Source organism: Ixodes scapularis, unplaced genomic scaffold, assembly GCF_016920785.2.
Source record: "Ixodes scapularis isolate PalLabHiFi unplaced genomic scaffold, ASM1692078v2 PGA_scaffold3__209_contigs__length_174095766, whole genome shotgun sequence".
Taxonomy (NCBI): domain Eukaryota; kingdom Metazoa; phylum Arthropoda; class Arachnida; order Ixodida; family Ixodidae; genus Ixodes; species Ixodes scapularis.
The window spans coordinates 49,384,711-49,406,825 of NW_024609868.1; the positions used below are offsets into that span (position 1 = coordinate 49,384,711).

General features: G+C 43.2%; 1 protein-coding gene across 1 annotated transcript in view; it reads left to right on the plus strand.

Annotated features, from left to right (window-relative positions):
- The first annotated feature begins 1,038 nt into the window (after window positions 1-1,038).
- Window positions 1,039-22,115, plus strand: part of LOC115317377 — a 35,658-nt gene continuing 14,581 nt past the window's right edge. The window contains exons 1-3 of the mRNA XM_029976994.2: window positions 1,039-1,294; window positions 15,272-15,342; window positions 16,578-16,655. Coding sequence (XP_029832854.2) covers window positions 1,039-1,294; window positions 15,272-15,342; window positions 16,578-16,655 — 405 coding nt within the window. The remainder of the gene's footprint in view (window positions 1,295-15,271; window positions 15,343-16,577; window positions 16,656-22,115) is intronic.

Consider the following 22,115-nt stretch of genomic DNA (forward strand, 5'->3'; position numbering starts at 1 on the left):
AAGAAATATCACATATGACTATATTTAGGCCATCCCTACGTGACCAGCGCAAACACTTAGTAACTTACGGATATCACCGGACATTCGATTGACGGCACGCACGCACCAATAATGCGACTTGTGAGTGTATTATCCCTGGAGAAGTGGTGAAGTTGGGACACGTGGGTGAAATTAGCGCTCTAGTTTCACCGACATGTCCCAACTTCGACCACTCCCAAGGGATAAGTCACTCGCGAGTCGTATCAGTGCGTGCGCGCCGTCGGTCGAATCGTCGCCTTGTTCGGTGATATCCGGAAGTTACTAAGTTCTTGCGCTGGTCACGTAGAGAGGGCCTAGATATAGTCATATGTAATATTTATTTCAATAAAAAACACCCCAATATTCGGTGAATTGAATATAAACATCAATACAAAACTTCACACCAAATTTTGCGTGCTTGACAAGACGTGTCGTGGCGTCACATCCGCCATTTCAAAGTCGCGGGCCTTGACTTATTTCCGGTTTTGATCGACATGATTGATGGTGCTCACAAATATTATCGTCGAAGAATTGAGCTTCCCTCAATACCGCGAATCTTATCTTTTTTGGAGCGACGTTATTTTACTGAGACAGCAGTCAAAAGCCGAGGTGGCTCTCTTTGCCTGATGTTACGTCATAGCTTCTGCTGTTGCCAAGGAAAACGCTGTGTGTTTTGCAGGTGTGATCTGAGCAGTTGAGCTCTGTTTAAGGTTGAATTGCTTGTGCGGCAGAGGATTAAAAGTTCAGATATTGTGCGTATGATATTTCTAAAAGCAATGCCAATATAATATAATTTTCTTTTTTTAAGACAGACTCTTACCGGACAATCCCTTTAAAATACGAACAGCTGGTTTTCGCTTCGTGCATTTTATAAATGATTATTTTAGGGGCGCCCAATCTAATTCGTGAACATCTGGACGTCAAAGGCCACATGGATGCACTTTAGCTGTCTATTTAAACGTCGCCCACTCGTTCACTTGACTGTAGGGCCCCTAAGAAACCAAGCAATCGCCGTCGGTTATGGAGATCAAGTGGAGGCTAGCGTACTTTTTACTTTCTATTTCGCTGGCTTTCGGCGATTCTCCAAACGTGGAGAAATCGACCGGGAAGCCACTACCAGCCCCGAAGGAGCCTCCAGGCTCTAAGGCAACACCAGCACAGAAGAATACCGGAGCCAGTACAGACACGCAGGCAAAACAAAAGGAAGCATCTCCGGCGACAACAGCAGCGCCTCAGCCATCAGCTTCAAGACCGTCAACCGATCCCATAATATGTGGTACGTGAGCTCCATCAGAATGTTATGCAATGGTATGGGCGACCGCGGTACTTGGGTGTGGCTATTATTAGATGCACCGTGTAGGGTGGCACTGTAAATAAACGATTACCATTATGCTATGTTTTGTATGTCGGCCAGATACCGGACAAGTAGAAAACAGTACCTGCCACTGATATAGGTCAAGGCACGCTAAGCTATATAGTTTTCAATTAAAGCAAAATTAGAAAACTAGAACAAGTGAAATGACGTGAGCGTCAAAAATTCTTCGAGTGAGAAGTTTACACGATTTAAGTGATCCTCCAGATACGCCACAATTTTTCTGCATTTTGATGTCTATGTCGAAGTCTTAGGATTCAAATACCGTCGGTGTTCCTTATAAGTTTTACTGAATGTATATAATCGCAGAATTCTCATAAAACAGTTTTATGCTTTGTCAGTTGCGCATGGCTGTAGTTGAACTTTCATTTGTGTTGTTATCCAGCTCAGTTGCAGAGCAGCCCGAGCGGTGGCCACCATGATGGAGAACAGCTAAAGGTTAAATATAACCCACCGTCATGCTTGTCCAGAAAAGCCAGCATTTCACTATGAGCCTTTATCCGCCAATCCACAGTGCATAGAAAGCACCTTCAATAATGCCTTACACGAGCGCTATTATTTGTTTCTCATAGCAATGTTGGTCCAGTTAAATTAATTGCAAAAAAAAATAGGATACAATAATGTATACGTAAAAATTAAACACACCGCCTGCAAACTCTTTCTTATGAATATAATATCGACCAACACACTGTTTACAAACAAGCACGTGTTTGCCCAACCAAGGTGTGGGCACTGTGCCTGCGCAGAAACCAGATTCGCCTGAGGCATCTTCGCATGCGCAGTGCCAACAGCAGCGCGACCGCACTGGCGCGACGTCGGAGAGTTGAGTCTGTATATACAGAGTGTTCTTTCTAAGACAGCAAATAATAAAAAAAAAAGAACCCTCAAAATAGGGGACGAATTCCTTCGCGATTAGTTTAACAACCACGGCGTACGTCACGTAGAGAGTGTAAAGTGATAATTAGCACATTAATAACCTAGTATTAACAGATTAAGTAGTCAAAAGTTCGTTTCAGACGGGATATCCAAACTGGGAATTACTTGCCTATCGTCAAAGAACGCCACAGCAGTAGTTAAAATTCAGAAACAGGATTTTGCTGGACCCTATTCTCTGGGGAGGTGAGGCTGGTATGTTTCCGCCATACCGAAACTAACAGAAAACGAAGAAAGCTAAACGCCCGAGGAGGCAGCAGATTGAGCGCACCTTTTCTGCGGCCACGGGACCCTTATCGGCTCGCGGTGAGTCGCTGATCACCCATATGCTATGGTGGGCTAGAAGGGGGGGGGGGGGGGGAGGGGGGGGGGAGTGACATCAACGGTCATGTGATGTTTTGCGACCCAACCCGGATTAGAGGATAGTAACTTAACTGTAAAAATACGGCCCGCCGAGTGCAAAAGCTTATTCTTCTTACTTTTAGAGTTACATCTCGAAAAACACAACCCAGAGTGCGGAAGACCTCCCAAAATATTGCCCTAAAATGAACTTTTTTGTCAAAAGCGCATTCTTTCTGCCCAAAGGTTAAAACCCAGAGTGATGTAAAACCCGAGATAGAAGCTGATAACCTAGCGGCAAAAAAAAAAAACAAAAACAAAAAACAGCGTCCCACCAAGTGCCAACGCTTACTCTCTTCACCCTTCAGCTGAGACCAGAAGCTCCCCTCGCGATCTCGCTGGCTTCCCAGTGCTCTGGTTGGGCGTGCCTGTGCGTTCACGCTTGTTTTATCAAGGGCAGAAAACTCGCGCTAAAGGCGAGCTTCTGGTCTCCGCTTAAGGTTGAACGGAGTACTTTTAGACTTCCAGCTCACTACCCTCGATGCAGAGTAAAAACAATTCCAGAATATGGCCTTAAAATTGACTTATGGGACAAACACGCCTCCTTCCTTTTACGTTCGTGTTTTTCTTTAGCTTAAATGATTGCCTCCTATACCAATACCGAGCACTTCTGCGAATAATTAAAAAAAAACGTTCTTGGACTTGTGTCGCTAAAGAAAAAAAAAAGTATTTATGGAAACAATCTGCAGCCACCGCGGACATCAGAAATTCGCAAAAAGACAAATCAATTATTGGGTGATTTCAGATAAGATCGACCAAAGGATGGATAGTCGACATTTTCAAATCAACTGATGTTTTTATATGTTATTGTCTAGTGTCTGGTATGAACGAATCCAAACTTAGTTTTGACTAGAAAAAATACTTGGGGACAGGAAAAATCGTAAGGCATGAGGTGGTGGACAGTTGCATTAACGCGCACTGATGGAGGGGGCCCGTTTGAGGGTGAATAACTAAAGCGATAACATTAGGAGAACTCTAATACGTCTTAGGCGCAAACTATTGGTATAGCTTGCTTGTAATATAAAGTAATCATATTTATTTAAAATTTATTTATTTTTCTAAAAATTGACAAACATGCCTGCTCGAACGGCAAATGGCAAAATTTGGAGGTCTGTATCTCATGAAATAATGTAATCATTATGATATAATTTGCAGATATTATTCTACTAATATATAGCTAATATTTAATAAATAACTAAGGTATCTGTGTGATACAATAGGTAGGATATATTTAGTCAAACATGGAAAAAAAAATCAAACAAAGAAAAATTCCGATGCGAATAAAAAAAAACACCACCCTCGATTTTTTTTAAATTTAGGTAACCTGTTATACTCTATTTCGGCATTCATTTTCATTAGAAACATGTTGTATCATTTTATTGAGAAAGAAGATACAACTCCCCAAAGTAGGGTCCTTTTCAAAGCCTACACTTAGCAGTGTTTTATACAAGAACTGAGTCTGAGTTCCAGTTTCATGAAACCAACACACATCTTTTATATATTTTTATTCAGATGAGGCCAATGACAACTAAAGAAATCGTTCACACACTTAAATTAAGGAGAAACTACTGTGTACAAAGAGGTATCATATTACGGACTAGTGATCCGAGAAAAGATCATGCAGCCATCGGCCACTAGGAACTTGGTTTACTTTATTCTCCTGCGACACTATATGCTATTCCCTCTTCCGCTCTACCTTCATCTCTCTCTCTCTCTCTCTCATATATATCCCTGATATATATCCAGAACAAAAACATGTTCAAGCATTCCCTTTCTGCGTGGTAGTGTTCTGTGGCTAGCAAAAATCATTTCCTCGCTAAGCTCACGATTATGGCAAAATAGTTGCCGGAAACCGCAGACGACACTCGTCGCTAGTTCTGGCAAAACGGCCGATACAATCTTTTTTTCGCATTTCCCCGCTCGCTGTCAAGGACAAGGGGGTTCGCTTCAAGCAGCAAAACATGGCCGCCGACGCCTGTTTACTGAGCAGTCATGCCTGTCGCCATCTCACTCGCTGGCGTCACGGGCGATAATATCAGGCACAAAGGGGCACACCAACCGGCAGCATTATCCCCAGATACTCGAGCCTCGCGTAAATACATAGAGTGTAAACGCTGTCGCCATGTTATCGTAGTAAGACCCCCCCCCCCCCCTCCCCCGACGGGGGACTGCAGTACGCGACGGCGTACTAACACAACGGCGACGATATCGACATCGCGGGCTCCGAATTTTCCCATAGTTCTACTCCACAGGCATTTCTCGAAACGCTTGATATTGTGTACGCCCGCCTGGAAGGATTTCAGGCGCGTAGTTAAGATAAGGCGGTTTTCCGCGGCAAAAGAAAGCAATTTCACAAAAGCTTAAAAGCGGCGGCGACGCGTGTGCGGTGAACGCTTGTAGTTTTGGTGTAGACAGGGTGTGTGTGTCCTCGTTGTTGACACCAGCCGGCGATAAGGCACTGCAGGCGGTAGCTCAGTACAGCAAGGGCTAATCCGAGTGACCATCAACGTAACCCCACCGCCAACCCCTCGCGAACCGGTCGCCGACATGGCTCAGGCTGTGTCATGAACCACGTGGTAGAAGCTCGGGTGCTTTCATATCAGCGCGTGGAGGGACGACAGTGCGATTCCGGAAAGTCTTTTCCGAAGGCCGCTGACCACAATTTTTTGTCTGGAGACTTTCCCTCTTTCTTCCTTTGACGTGGATCAAGCTTTGCCGACAGCCTCAGTTGTGACCTCTCTTTTCAAATGTACGTTTGCAGTGAGTGAGCTCCTCAGCCTCGGACTTGTCACTTGTGCACCCAGTAGTTCTTTCACTTGGCAATTATAAGCCTTCAGTTGGGGTTTCATTTCTATTATTTATGTATACATTATGAAGACGTCCTGGAGCTCCGAACGAGTGTTTTGTGCAGATTACTTTTGCAAACACAAAAAGACTATACCAAAGCAGCGGAATTTTCGAAGTGTTGGCGAGTTGGACCTAAACTCGTTGAAGCAAATTCTTCCGCCTGACTGTTCCACCAAAGTGAGTGCGACGGACTACCTGTGCTACCATTGCTTCATGCACATCACTAAGGAGATCTCGATGCGAAGCTCAGAGCAGTGCCCTGATATATTTGTGCCAGCTGAAGAAGCAATTGAAGATCTAAATCGCAGCATACTACCTACAGATGTGTCGCCGCTGAGACAACCAAGCGTCGTAAGAAGTCGGGACAGGCCTGCCTATGTCAAGAGAAAGCAGACAGAACTGGAGCAGGTTGCTGTCGTGAATATACGCTCAAGGCTACGTATTGCGTACGACAGGGACGCACCATCGGGGTCGTCCGAACCAACATGCTCCACATGCACTGAGTGGGTGGACAACTTTCGGCAGGCCTTTGAAACCGCCACCTCTCTCCGGGAACGTTGTCAACTGCTTACACTCCTGCCGTCAACACTGACGAAGAATGAGGTTCAAAAGATGATTCCACAGGCCTCAATGTACCTCATCCGTAAATCCCGAAAACTCAAGGAAAAGCATGGCGTGTGGTATGAGCCGGATCCTTACACGAGGTGCAAGGTGAGCCCTGAGAACCTGTCTGCTGCCCTAGAGTATTTCACGAAAGACGAGCTACAATGTTCGCGCCAAAGTCCCAACCAGAAGGACGTCATCTCTGTCATGCTCAACGGAGAGAAAACGTTCGTGCCAAAGCGCTTCATGACACGCTCAATACGAGAGGCCTTCCGTATATACAAAGACAAGCATCCCGATTCCGGCGTTGGGCTAACGAAATTTTATTCGTTGCGCCCTAGATGGGTCCAATGTATTCCACACCAGGAAGTGTGCGTTTGTGTGCGCTGCGCCAATTATTATCTTTGTATTGCCGCTCTAGAGAACGTTACAGGCTCAACATTCAATACTGGTGAAATGAACTCGGCATTTCTGTGCGACCCAGCAACAGAACTGTGCCTTCAAGGAGACTGTGATCACTGCCCAAAAGGCCAGTTTCTTACACTCCAGGAACTTGATATCCCGGAGGATGAAGAGATTGTGCTTGCAACATGGGAGTCCGGCGACCTTGTGAAAAAAACTTTGGAACCTGAGACTTTCCTAAAAGTCATCCAAGTGACGGTTGGAAGTTGGGTACTTCACAACCATATCCGGCAAACGCAAGGTAAAGCGATCTACGATGAAAAACAGTGCATGCAACGCGGGAGCATTGTCTTTCATTTTGACTGCTGAAAACTGGACCATCGTGCTTCCTGACGAAGTGCAAGCATATCACTGGAAAAAAAAACAAGTTTCGATATTTACATGTGTAGTGACAACAAGAAAATCTACAAACAGCTTTGCCATCATCAGTGAGGACCTGTGTCACGACGCCGCTCACGCTTGCTTGGCTCTAGAAAAAGTGAAGGAGTGGGTTGAAGACAACGTTGCGGTATACTCGTACGTGACGTACGTAAGTGACGGCGCCGCCAGTCATTTCAAGAATCGCTACCAGCTTCACCAATTTGCAAAGGACGATTGCCCACAAGCCCAGTGGTTATTTTCTGCATCTGGACATGGGAAAAATGCATGTGACGGAGTTGGCGGACTCGTGAAGCACCAGGCCACGCTGAACAACCTGAGAGAACGTTCAGTAAGCGCAATTCAGACGGCCAGGACAATGGTGAGCGTTCTATCAAAGAAACTGAAAGGCGTGCATCTTGTATATCTGGACGAAAATGTGGTTGTTCGGTATCGTGAACAAAAAAAAGAAGAGTGGCTGACGGTGCGCGCCTTCCCTGGCATTCAGTCTTGGCACGCGTGGCGGCTCAGCAAGTCATCAACAGAAGGAACCTGTGACGTATATGTAGCACGGACAGTCGGATCTGCTTGGAAGCAACTTTAATAAATGGGTACAGCGAGGAAAACCTTAGCGTAAAGTGCCGAATTTGATTTCCCAAGGACTGCTCATTTTGAATGCAGCGACATCTTATTTATCACATTTTTCTTCACGGGGTATTTAACCTACTGTTTTTGTTGGTGGTTACTAATAATTTTTATCTGATCACTATAAAAAAAATCCCAAAATGTTATCCTCGAGTAGGATAAAATATATCGGCTTGCCACGATTCATTCATACACCGAGAGCATCGAAGCTGCTCCAGTTAGGCCCTATGGCATCCGTCACCTGAAATTGTTTGTAATCGTAAATACACAGCCAACCTAAATATCTTACTATTATATCTTTGTTTTTGTGTGTGGAAGTAAAGTTATTTATTTTACTCTAGATGTAAAATATACCGGAAGGTACAACTTCACACTGCATCATCTTTTCTCAAATCATTAGTCTCTAATATGATACCACTTTGTACGCTTATGTAAAATGCTGTATATAGTTTCTCCTCCCTTTTACTGTGTGACCGATCGCTCTTTTTATCAATGACCTCATCTGAATAAGTGTATATAAAAGATTTGTGCAAGTTTCATGAAACTGGAACTCAGAGTCACTTCTTGTATAAGACACTGCTAAGTGTAGGCTTTGAAAAAGGACCCTACTTTGGGGAGTTGTTTCTTCTTTCACAGTGCAATGATGCAACATGTTTTTAATAGAAATGAATGCCGAAATAGAGTATAACAGGGTACCCAAATTTAAAAAAAATCGAAGGTGGTGTTTTTTTTTATTCGCATTGGAATTTTTCTTTGTTTGATTTTTTCCCATGTTTACCTAAATATATTGTAACTATTGTGTCACTCAGATACCTTATTTATTTTTTCAATAATAGCCATATATTAGTAAAATAATGTCTGCAAGTTATGTAATAATGATTAAATTATTTCATGAGATACAAATTTCCAAAGTTTGCCATTTGTCGTTCGAGCAGGCATGTTTGGCAATTTTTAGAAAACTAAATAAATTTTTAATAAATATTACTACTTTATATTACAAGCAAGTTGTACCCATAGTTTGTTTGTAAAAACTTTTAAAATTCTCATAATTTTATTGTTTTAATTATTCACTTTCAAACTTGCCCCCTCCATCAGTGCGCGTTATTGCAACTGTCCACCTCTCCCTGCCTTACGATTTTTCTTGTCTCCAAATTTATTTTCTGGTCAAAACTAAGTGTGGATTCGTTTATACCAGACACTAGACAATGTCATATAAAAACATCAGTTGATTTAAAAATGTCGACCAGCCACCCTTTGGTCGATCTTATCTGAAATCACCCTATTACACTAATTATCTCGTGATTACTAATTAATTTTTTGGCCAAATTATTATTCTTCCTCCTCGACTAATAATTTTCTTTAACTTCTGCCATTAACATAAAGAATCCCTAAAACTTGCCTAATTGAGAAAAAAAAGAAAAAAAAAAAGCATTTTGGGAACAAACCACCAGCCGCGGCGGTCGTCAGGATTTGCAAAAAAAGCTACTGGTTACAAAACTAATTCCCTAATATTTACTACTTTCTTACTTAATACGCTAAACCAATCCTATGGTTCCAATTCGAAGCGTAGTGAGCCTCATCGAAAAACCCCAGATCAGTCGATTTCAGGGCGATTTGAAAGACGCGGGAAGCGCGGGGGTGCAGTGAAATTACCACCTGTGCAGCAGGCAAAAGGCCGGCGATGCGGAAATGCAGATGGTCTTTTCATCGTTCGCGCTTTGCGGCCAAATGCGCCCACGCACTCAAACGCACTCGCACATAAACACAGACACGTGTTTATGTGCGTTACAACACAGGCAGGCACACACACCCTCACACGCATTGCCATCACAGCACATAGACACGCAAATCTGAAGACAATCATGAAAACACATATAACGAAAACGGAAAAAAATGTAGTCTTGATACCATAACCCGCATCGTGAGTTAATCTTTTGACCCCAGCGAGAAGGTTGCGCACCCTTTCACAAACGTGACCTCTTCGTGTGTGATGTCTATGGATTCACCCGAACCCACTCTCGGTTTTTGCGTGTTGTAGTAACAAAGAACATTATTGTTGGTTATCTATGAATTGCGCGTAGCATTTGTCATAAGACTCACAACGCAGCTCACTGTAAATACGACGTCGCAAATTTTGAGTAAATACTTTGAAGTGGAGTGATTCCTTCGTAGGTTGGACACGAAAGCGTACTGCCGCTTTGCGTATGCGCGGCGCAGATTTATTTCCTTGCTCCTCAGCCAATCGGATGCAAACACGGAGTGCGCATGCGTTCTCTGCACCTTCGAATAGGGTGCGGACGGGAAGAAGTGCGTCCTGCCACTCTGCATAGGCACGGCGCGGATTTACCGCCTTCTTTTGTTACGATGTCAGATACCATATTGCGAAATCTAGGTGAAGTAGCTTTTTGTTTGTTTGTTTGTTTATTTTATTTTTGACACAATTGTCAAGAATTATATCCCATTAAAATGTTGTTACTTTCTCTTGCAGTTTTTTTTATTATATCTTCGTACTCATAATATGTCGTTAATAACGTAAAAATGTTCATGTCGGCTCCAATATTAATTACCCTCACCATCCGGTCGATAGAAACACACACTCACAAACACACATGCACATACACAGTTAGGCATACACACCACTCAGGGAAAAACGGAGAAAGAAATCGAAGGGGGGTGGAGGTCAGAAGGTCGCATAGACTGCATCAGTCGCTCTTGTCTCTGCGACGAGAGGTCATGTTCGCCTCCGGCCTCCCCAAGTCCGGGCTTTGAGCATTTCTAAGCCGGGCCACCTTCTCTTGAGTGAGTCGGATTTGTTTTTTCCATCATCCGCGGATCGCTTCATTTTTCCACAGTTTAAAAAAACACAATAAAAAGAAACAAAAACAAAAAGCACCGGATTTTTCTGCAGGAGCTTCTGTACCACCCCAGCTAATGAAAGGCACGTTAGAAACCTTTTTAGTCGGGCATCTCGTCCAGCAGTCATCAGGTAGTGTGAAACCACTAAAGTAATAAAAATAAACATTTTTCGCACGTATATTTATAGAAGGATGCACTAGTTGGAGTGTGCAATGCTCGAGGCTGTTAGCCCAAACAGGCAATAGCCGTTTCCTTTTTTTTAGCTAAAAATGTATTATGAAAACTATTAGCGCGGGGCAAAGTGCTAATATGAGGCACTACCCTAAGAGGTAAAATGTGATGCCACCCAAATACCCTTTAGATTAAAATGCGAATATGCGTCGATGTCCTGCTATGCGTTAACTTTTTAGATTATTGAGAACTGGAAACCCACATTAACCGGTTACTTCAACGAGTCCAAGGCCCCTCCAGGAAGGTTTCACGCACATAATAATATAAACCCTAATTTTCATAATTCAGGGTATTGGCATCCTGCCTTGATACGGAATAAAAATTAGATTACTTTACGTAGTTTTTGCTGGCAATTACCAATGCATTTTTACGTTGTACTGAAAGTCTTAATTCACCACTCACTGGTTTATGAACAGAATATCTAATACTGGCGCTCGGCTATGCATTTTCATATATATGTTACAGAAAAAAAAAACCGCTAGACCTTCAATGTAGTGATGTGTTTGTGGTTGTGTAGAGCGATGCGACCTCAATCTGGGGGTCGGTCTTCACTAATGCATGGTTGAATAAAATAGTCAAAAGACAATGAGACAGGGTCCATCCTTTGTAATCAGGAAATAAAGGAACGTTGAAGGTCAACTTTCTAGTATAGGGAATATTCCCACGACGTCTGCGGTCGCCACAGATGTGTGCTAGTTGCGCGCACAGAAGTGTGAGAAGGCGCATTTCAACATCTCAAGTTGCCGGGTGGCAGCTGATGTTGGATGTGGCTACCAGACATTTAATCGACCGCCGTTTTATTAAACGCCGTTTCATCGACTAAGTAGACATTTCATCGAACTCCAATTCATCGAACATCGTTTTATCGAATCGCTTGACGCCATTTCATCGAATTTCGCTTTACTGAATTTTGGAACTTTACAGTACATTTTAGATTAGATGTCTAATTTTCGCGTTTGAAATTGTTTTGATGCTGCTTTTGAATCTCCCTATATATGTATAATTATTACCCTTGTCATTTTTTTACCTAAATGTTTGTTACTAAATCATGGAAGGTAGATGCAAAACAAGACTTGAGTGGGTATGCGACTTACACTTTTCTGTTGAGGTAAGCCGCTGTTCTCCACCACACAGTTTCTTCCCACTTCATCCCCCTGTTTGCTCATGTATAAATGCCACTGCCTGAGAGGGGATACAACTATTTTCCGCTGCGCCTTTTTTAAAATATTTTGTTTACCTGTTCTTTTTTTTTATTCTATGCAAGGAGAATATCTACCTTTATGAGAACATAGGTCGAAAATTCGGTAAGTCCACGGATCTGTCGATTGCAACACATAAGCATGGGACATGGAGACGGTACACTGCTACAAGGACGGCTTCTTGAAGCAGGCAACGTCTGTTCAGGGAAGAAACTACGCATTTGAAGGGACATAAAACGTTCGTCAATTCTCCCAATAATCACAGGTTAAAAAAAATAATTCGAGCCTAGTGTTACCGTTTATATTGCCTAGATTAAAAAAAAAAACCAAAAAAATACCTTAACATTTATTAGAGAAAAAGGGTAGACAGTAGAAGTAAAGGAAATAAAGTCTCTTATTACTATACTTGCCTACTCCACTGGAAACTAAATTTTATAACTTACACTGATCACTATAACATTGCTATCTTCCAGGTGCATAAAAAAAACTATTTCGTAGATACAAAATTCCTACTGCGCAAGGACCGAGACGCGCAGCACGCGTACATCATACTTCCCTCCATCCTACGAGGGAGGCGAGGCGGTGGCTTCGAGCCACAACCACCTGGGAGCAGGACCGCGGGCGCAAAGATGAGCTCAGATAAGAAATCAAAACACAGAAACACGTCCAAACTAAGCGTTTTTTTTTTTCTTTTCAGAACGCCGTAAAATGCTGGTTTTGTAATATTAAAAAAATAAAATTTAGTGGTTTTCAATGATGCTTGGCAAGTTTCTCAATAAAACCATATGTTTAGTTTCACTCATTAAAAAAGATTTAAAAAATGTAGCTAATTATTTTGCTATTTAATATGTTTTTGCAATCCTTAACGTCCGCTACGGTTGGTAGTTTGTTCCCGCAAAGAGCTTAGTTTCATCTCGAACAGCATAGTTTTAGGAATTTTGGAAATCTTCAGCAGAAACCCGCTCCACGTACCAAAATTAAGACCTTTTTAGGAAATCTGTAGTTGCTGAGAATGTGAGGATGGCAAGGAGAAGCTTGAGTAGTTCCATCTCCTGCAGCGCCAGTTTCCTATCTTCGAGAACTCTTCGGCGTCTCATGAACCTGGAGAGTCATTGCGGGATGGCAAAAACGATCTACAAAAACTCCGTAAACTCCGTAATATATAGGGTGGAACAAGCGGGCCTCCCGTTGTAAAGCGAGCCGGAAAAATCGGCGCCTGCCCACAGAAAGCTGAAACGTTCGCCCAATGTGCACTGAGCTGAAATTGCAAAGCACGTAGTTCTCTTCCTGTAGAAAAATTTATAAATATAGAGTAGCATACCAGCCAAAGCCAAAGTCACGTCAACGCTATAGCTCTCTAAGCGACACTAATCACGCTATTTTCTAGGGGTGCCGTTTTCCGATAGCCGCTGCGAGCAGACGACGCACTCTGTTGTTCGCTGGATGCGCCTATGAGTAGATTGGGAGCTTTCGTAGATCGTTTCCGCCGTCCCGCAACGCTCTCAGCAAACCGCTACGATAGCCAGAACTTTAGAGCCAAGGCCATCGGCGCACAGGCGCAGTAGCGGCTTCTTCGTTGGGGAGGGCTTAGCGGAGGGGGAAACGCGGTCTACGAAAACTCCTTGATGTCGCCACAAGTAAATAGCGTCTTTTATGCCCGAGTCCCATTAGAGCGACGACTAGAAATAAACGAAAGCGACAAGCCTCAAACCAGATTTTTTTGCAATTTGATTTGGCAGGCTGCTTGCATAAATGCTCAAACACGAGCGTCATGCTCGCGAGGTCTTCTTTGGCAGGCTTGCAATCGCTCGTGCTTACTTCACGAGCACCGAAAGACTAAACGCCTCGCAAAGGGAGCTCCGGACTTGGAGCGAAAATAAAGGTTTTCTCTCTCTCTCTCGCAAAGGTACCATTGCGAGCATGCTGCATATATTGGAGGCTTGTCCGTGTCGGTTGTTTTTGTTTGTTGCTGTAGTGGGACTCGGGCATTAGAGCAAGGGTATCAAAACCCCCGCCCGCGGCCCAGATCCGGCCTCGGCGGCCTGTTTCCAGCAGACCCGCTGCTAGCGGCGCAAAAGTAAGAGCGTGCGAAGTAACGGCGCTGCGACGCTCATCAAACGCTTCGGATCCGTTCTGATTTTGTCTCCAGCTGATAATTTTGTCTAACATTTATTGCACATCGTCATTACCGGCATCTCCATTTTTCATACCCGGTTTTATGTCTTAGTAATTGCGTTAAAATTATCTTGCGTTTTCCTTTGTGATATCAATATTGATATTGATATTTATTTGAGCTCAGGAGAGCCACGGCGCCGCAGAAAGGCAAGTCGCCCATACCTTAATGGCCTGCGGCGCCGCGTTTAATGATAATAAAATGGTACTGTCCAGCAAAATTTAAAAAAAATGGAGATGATGGTTTAAATGGAGCTCCTCGACGAGTGTGAAGGGTCGATGCTGCGGGTTTTCTGTTTCTGGTCATCGGTGCAGCTGGCATTGGGACATTCCTGAGGGGGAACTATGCAGGTGTTCGGAGTCCTGATGGTCATCACACTATATGTAGGGCGTTTGAAATACACAGGCTTGATCTAAACTGGGCCGTAAAAATCGACTCATGCACGTAGAAATCTAAACTTTTGTCAAAGGTGTATTTCTCAGGTCAGTTTTATCTCGGAAGATTACAAAACGGAGCTCCCTTTCTGTAAAAAAAAAGGGGCCAGGGTCAACGGTGGATGGCGATGCAGACGACCGAGTCCAGTGGCTAGGTGCGCTTGGCGCACGTATAGATAGATGGCGCTACCTCCTTATTGAGACTAAAGCCCCTGTATCTGGGAAAGTGTCGCCTTCTCTTGCCTCCTCCTCCAAGAAACCCTCCTCACCCCACCTCTAACTTCCGGTTTGAGACGGCGGCGTCATGTTATGTGTTGAACCAATAGGCTGAACCAATTCCGAGGCACATCAGTGACTATTGAAATTTCGCCGGAACTTAGCTAGCTTTAAACAGTTCTTTCTAAAAGCTTTGGGACCCCGCATGGATATAATCTGTCTTCTACCAACACCTATTTATGCCAAAATAGTTACAACTTTTACTTTGACACCATTTGACGTTACGTGACACCCTGACTTGACTCCGAGACGTAAGGTCACGTGGTGCTTTTTCAGGGTGTCAAATTGTGGTGTCACGTTACGCCAGATCCCGTTAAGTTATTCAATAAACGTTATGTTATACACTCCGCGCCAAACGACTGTGGAAAGTGCCTCCGACAAATTCAAACGATTGCTCCTTAAACAATTTTGTAGACAACAATTGCTGCCAATTTGTTTCTTAATTTTTGTTTGTTTTATCCCTAAGGCCTGAAGGACAATAAATCAGATTTTGCATTACCCTCGCTGCACTGCACGTTACTGCATCTCCCGCAAAACGTAAGTTTAATAAAATGCCTTAGCAATCATTCATCAATTCAGTAAAATAGTCGGCAACCACATGAACGTACGAAAACTCTTAAAATTTGTTAAATAAAAAATGAAAAGACACTTTTCAAATAATTTAATAATATACCCTTTCTGAAATTCAGTCTGGCCACTCTGATCACTATCATCATCATCTGAAAACGGCATATGTGCTATACTAATGGCGGCCTTCTGTTTACTGATGAAGGAAGAAGTTGAAGATGCTCCTCTGCAGATAATTCGAGGCTTATACATTCGGGACGTTAGCACGATACGAAGCAGGAACTGAAAGCACGCTCTGCGTAAGTGTTCATTTCTAGCTCGGGTCCAGTCAATCTGTTGGTAGCATCAAGGTGCTCCAAAGCCCATTTATTTGTAGAACTTTATCAAGCCGTGTACGTAGGTTGACGCTTCGTTCTGACTGGTTGCATCTTCGCTTCTATCGTCACTAAAAGATATCGAGAAGGAAACGTACAGTGAAGCGCACACTGTTGTTTTCTATTGACTTGCCAAAGTGACGGTGCCCGATAAAATATGGCAGACTACATTTTAATTGCCGCCATTAGTACGGCAAAAGTTAAACTGCCCTTATAGCCACCATATGGCACTGAATTTCGGGAAGGGTTAGGGTGCCCAAATGCCTGTCTGTCTCAGGGTGAAGACATCCATTGTTGCCCTGAATGTGCCAGCGTGTGACGCTCTCGCGCACTCGGTGCGTAACTTGGGCGGTAAAATGGCGTCCATGCATTAGACAAAACTACGCGCTCGTGCCGAGTGACACCGGATTGCGCACACTTCAAGATGCATAAAAAAACGATTGGGCAGAAAAATGGCTGAGATGTCACCACTCAAGCAAAAGCGCGCGTGTGCATGAAGGCACTCTAAGAAGGGTCTATTACACTTTTTTTAATTTTTTCGCATAAAAGAACCGTTTTTATTAATATTGAGGGTATGTATGCATGAAACCTCTGAAGTGAAAAGAAAGGTAATAAGAACTGGTTTGGTCTATGGAAAAGTTATCGATAAGCCTTTTATATCAAAATCACCAGAAAATCATTGTGGGCTATTCTGGCGTTCACTACGATTGAAAAATTTGTGAAATGGAAAGAAAACGGATTTGGCTTTCCTGTTGTTCAATTTGTGCAAAATATATATATATAGCAACCGTATTGTAATATTTCAATATAAAAACTATTTGTTTTTTACAGCTGACAGAGGATTGGAATAAGTACATGGAAAAATCAAGCAAAAATGAATCCGACCTCTTGAATGACATTTGCGAAGCAGTAAGCCGCTAATTTGCTTATCGCTTCTTTTTTTTTCCGGTGACCTTTTTAGTGTTATTCGCTGTTCATTGGCTTTTCTTTTTTTATGTTACGGAAGACAGAGGCTAGCACATCAGAACTGAGATATACTAATATGTGAGGAGAACGCAATCGGAGAGGTTTTCGTTTCGTCACTTCGCGCTAAAGAGTTGTTTCAGCTCGCGATTCCTGCGCAGCGACCCTTCTGGAACAAGCACGAGGCACAAGCCCGCCACAGGTACGCGGCGCACTCATGCAGGTGATGCTTCAAACTGATGCATTGTCTGGAGTCAGGTGCTGCTCATATATTTCTTGTGGCACATGTATAATATATGAATTTAGGCACAAATAGAAAACTAGTCATTATTAGAGATGTCGCGAACGTTTGGCGAACCTGAGGTTCGACGTCGAACTTTGAGGTTCCACGGGTTGGGCGAATCTTCGAACTTCTGGCAATTTTTTACGAACTTTTCAAGAGTGTTGCACGACTTGTGCACACACTTCTCAAATGTAAAAAAAAGAAAAACATTTACCGCAGTTTGTCTCATCTTTTTCACAATATAAAAGCGACCGCATACATGTTTAATGATTTAGTTTATTTATTTATTTATTTATTTATTTGGTAGTACTGACAGCCACCTACAAGGTGGCTAAGGCAAGGGTGAGCATGCAATGCTTCAGCAAAATACAGAAATAGTTAGTTTGTTAATGTGAACCACGAACACGATGATTGCAGCTCTTCTCCGCCAGCTCGTCGTTAGTTTTTGGCATGCGCACAAATTCGACATTTTGTCGAACCTTTGCCGAACTTGGCGTAGAAGTTAAAAAAAAAAAGTCGGAGCTCCAGTCCATGATGTGGAGGTGGTTGGCCAGCGAAGTTCTAGTATCGCCTGCAACGATTGCCTGCTGCACTGTAGAACCTTTCCATGGCAAGCGCCACCAGGCGGTGCTCCAGTCTTTGACGTCCCAGAGAATTTCAGGTTCATAATAAAGAATGAACAGAGCTCACCCTAACACCGGTGCTTGAAATGTCGATGAAACGTTTAACCACCAGTTCTCGAGGTGAACGCCAGAAGAACGAAGGAGCGCGAGCTCTGTTCAAAATTTTCGAATATTCCTGTAAACTAACTTGCCTCCTCCAAGTCGTTAAATTGCCCAGCCAAGGGCCCTCGTGAAATCTGCAACGCCAATGTACATGTAGCATTTATATTTTCTAGAACTGGTGACGTAAGCAAGCTCGACAGGCTTGCAAAGACAGAGCGACCAGAAGTCGCTTGGGACGCAGGATGCAGTTCATGTTTGTAAACAACAAAAGGGTCAATACCGAATGATTGACGAAAGAAAAGTAAATGCTCTGTGCCAAAACTTTTTTATGTATGAAAGGCTAGGGACGTCCCTCCCCACATCGCCAGCTGCCGTCGCTGCGGAAGCTTGCGAAACAGTGGTGAGTTCTAGTATTCCGTGTACGAGAAAACGCAAGCGCTGTGCGTTAGCGTTGGCGTTGCCTCCTCCACGCTACGCATGCGCGAAGTCGCGATGCGCCAATTTCAGGCCGCGGTTTGGGCTCTGCGCACGCGCCGTGTGGAACACGCCACGCTAGCACAAAAGCGCAGGGCTTACATTCGCTCGTATACTTAATACTTAATACGAAAGCTCATAGTAATATTTACCGCGAAGCCTATGCGGTGAGCGCAACGTGCTTCCCATTCTTATCAGAAGCGCCTTGTCATCAATTATGTGGTTCGGATACTTGTTTTGTGCATGTTTTTATTAAAACGAGTGCTGTGCTGTATGTTGTATCCGTGATATGCACTTTTCGACTCAATCGCCTGAAGGCTTTTTTTTTTTTTTTTTTTGAGGACGACAACACGATGAAATTTTAGAAATCCCACTTGTGAGTCATATACAGCTTTGGTGTAATATCGAACCTGGTCGAACTCAAACTGCGGCAGATCGCAACGTCCTAAATCATTAAAGAAAACATGTTTTTTTTTTTTTTTTTTTTTTTATCTTCTAGCCGGTTGTAATTGAGCGTGGCCTATTTTGCGTGCATGATCTTGTCAATATAGGAGATATCAAGGCGAAGGCCTTGAGTGTCTCATCGTACAGTCGACCTTCAGAGTCCTTGAGCGAAAACACGTCGACGACACGAAAACGACGAAAAGAAGCACGCCATGAGTGTTTCAAAACTCTGTCGTCAGAGAGCGCGCTGTCTTCGGAGGTTCGCTGTGATGTTTACATAGGCGCTTGGTCTTTCGCCTTCAAGTCGTCTTATGGATAACGTGAAAGACCCAGCGACTTTTAAAAAAAGAAAGGAAGAAAAGAAAACATATAAAGAATGCAAAGCGTTTTTTTTTTTTTTTTTTTATGCCAAGTTGAATTTTTCGATCTTTTCACTTTGGAACATGTTAGAAGCGCTGTACAATTCTTCCGCATTTTGAAAAATCTTTGTGATGATATATACTTTGATCAAGCACATACAAAAACATTTTCAATGTTGTAGCTTTACAGTATTATGAAATAGCAACTAACAAGTGTAGGGTCAGAACGTCAAAATAGACAAGTGCTTGCATTCTTGACTAGTGATACATAATCTTAACAATTCTTTAATCATTAAAGGATATATGATCGCCATGAGTTATTACTTGCAGAACATTTTGAGGCTTTGGATATTTGGTGTGAGTATCACGTGCCATTAAATTTTACAAAAACAAAAAGATACAAAACTGGCCTGCCTTCGTTGTTCTCGAAATTAGTTTTTCGAATATGTTTTAATCACGCTTCTGTCACGGATTGAGGAGCACAATATAAAAATATGAACAACAACAAAAACGTCAACTGAACTCGCGTGTATGATATCTTACGTGAACAGATCAATCGACTATAGTTTTAAGACAACGTTCAGACCTTCATTCAAGAAGAAAGTTTGAATATTCAAATATGATAACGTCCCGTAAAGTAGGTTATAGCCTGATTCAAAACCTTGTTGATAAAAAAATGAGACGTTTACAAACATCTGTAATGCGAAATTATACGCACCTCTTCAGGAGGAGGATAAAAGGGTATGCCCCTCCTCCTTCCTCCCTCCTCCTCCTCCATCTCTTCCCCTCCCCTCCTCCTACAATTCAATTTACCCGCTAAATTTAGCGGGGAAAATGACCTCACATGACTTGGAGTCCCGTCAAACAAATTCAGTTTCTCCGCCATGGATTACGCGGGAAAATTGACGTCACGTTACCTCAACTTCAATTCGATTCCCCGCTAAATTTAGCGGGAAAATTTAATTAGTGTTCAGGTCACGTGACGTCAATTTTTCCGCTAAATCTAACGGAAAAACTGAATTTCCTAGCATAAGTTAGCGGCGAATCGAACTGGTGTTGAGGTCACGCGACATAAGTTTCCCGCTAAATCAAGCGGAGAAACTGAATTTCCCCGCTAAACTTAGTGGGAAATTTAATTGGTGTTGAGGTCACGTGATGTCAGTTTTGCCGCTATATTTAGCTCGGTTACGCCGACGGCGACGCCGACGCCGCTCAACGCAGAAACGGGCGTATAAGAGCTGTTCTCTAAAACCCTAGAAATTGTTGGCCTCCAGAATGTTGCAGCTATCGCAACTGTCGCTCAATGTCGTGCTTCTACGCACGCTTATAGAAACAATTTTTTTATTTCTTATTTAAAACGTGTTGACTTCCTGACTCCGATTACTTCCTTTTCTCTGATTCCCTGTTAGCTGGTCAAGGGAATGTCACCCAAGCCTTTGTGGGTGTTTAAAGGCGTTTGTGTTTTTTGCTTCTGCGTACTGGATAACTGCGTTCGGTGCACATTACGTGTAAAAATTGGTACGACAAGCGTGGTGACAAAATGTTTTTTTTTTTTTTTTTACATTATTATGCTGTAGCTCACAATCCAGAGTAGAGCGGTAGTCAGCCAAAAAATAGCAATGTTGTGACAAAAAGGCATAGATGCAAAGCATTTTTTCCGGGAAATATGGACTTTCAAATAAAAGCGAATAATTAAAGCAAACATGAAGGGGACAGGAAATGTGTTAAATTTATCTAAAAATTAGTTCAATGTCCACAAAAAAGTCAACTGAAAAGCTATCGAAAGTTTCATGAAAAGCTGTTGACATTTAATTTACTGCTGACTCGACAGCTTAAAAAAAACAAAAAAAAAAAATCACAGTTGTTTGTAAGGACATGAACAATTGAAAATACAGAAGGCCTTAAGTTTTTCGCCCAATCTTTGTACTAAGAGAGGGGTCAAAGTCAAAACCTTTCATCGCATTTTGTCGAAGGTAAGCTAAAGAAGCAAATTCCTCTGTTGCACGTAGGTACCACGGAGTTCTAGTCATTCAACGAATAGCTAGAACTATTTTGCAAACTAGCTAATTGGAGCATCAGTAAGATGTAATCGACTAAGTGAGGCTATACATGAGTTCTGCATTGAAAACGACCAGCCACGGTGGCAGCATTACGAAGCCCGCTTTCCACCGGCGTGATAACAGTTAGAAATCACGTATTTCGTTATCGCAAAAACAACACACAACATATGGCTTACAACTATTCTGAAAAAAGGACATTCCGAAGTGGGGAACATGCCTGAGATTTAGTTTTTATTTTCCGCAAGGACCAAATTATACCTGGCCTTTTCAGCTAACCGCATATAGCTTTAAAAAACGAAAGCCGTTTACAACTCCCTGTAACGCCGAATTAGAGCACAGCTCCTGAGCAGAGAGAGAGGGAGAGAAATACTTTATTTTAAAACAACTTTTAGTCCGAGTCGTCGCTACGTAAGGAGCCCGGTTGGACCCCTGGCTGTGGTGCTGGGTCCGGTTGACAGGATCCCCTGATGTGCTTGATGTGAGCCACCAGCAATGGCCACAGGGTCGGGCGGAGTTCCCTGGGTGGAACGGTCCAGCTCTCCCAGGAATAGGGGATCGAAGGTGGGATATGAGATCGGGTAACAATGTGGGGGGAAGAGAGGGCTGTAGGACATTCCCAGTAAGTGTGAAAGGCGTTGGGGTACCGCCGAATACCTGACACGCCGGTTTGCCCGACCTGTTTTCAATGTGGTGCTGTATGGCGTCGTTGGGTAGCGTAAGTGTCTGTGCCTGACGGATTAGAGCTGCGTCCTCTCTAGTGTGTGTGTGTGGGATGTGGAAGAAAGAAGAAGCCGATTAACTTTGGATTCCTTGAGCCGTGCGCGGAGATATTTCTGGTGTTCGGCTCTGGCCTCTCTGGGACAGTAGGTTTCTGGCCACCTAGTGGGGTTGCTCGGTGTTAAATGCTCGCGAGCTAGAGCATGAGCTCGTTCATTGCCCTCTATCCCCTGGTGACCCGGGATCCACTCGGGGAGGGCCTGAAGCGTAGGGTGTTTGTGCATGTATTTAGTAAGTTTTGTGCGAGTGTGATCTGGGAGTATATTTTGTGTGAAAGCTCGTAG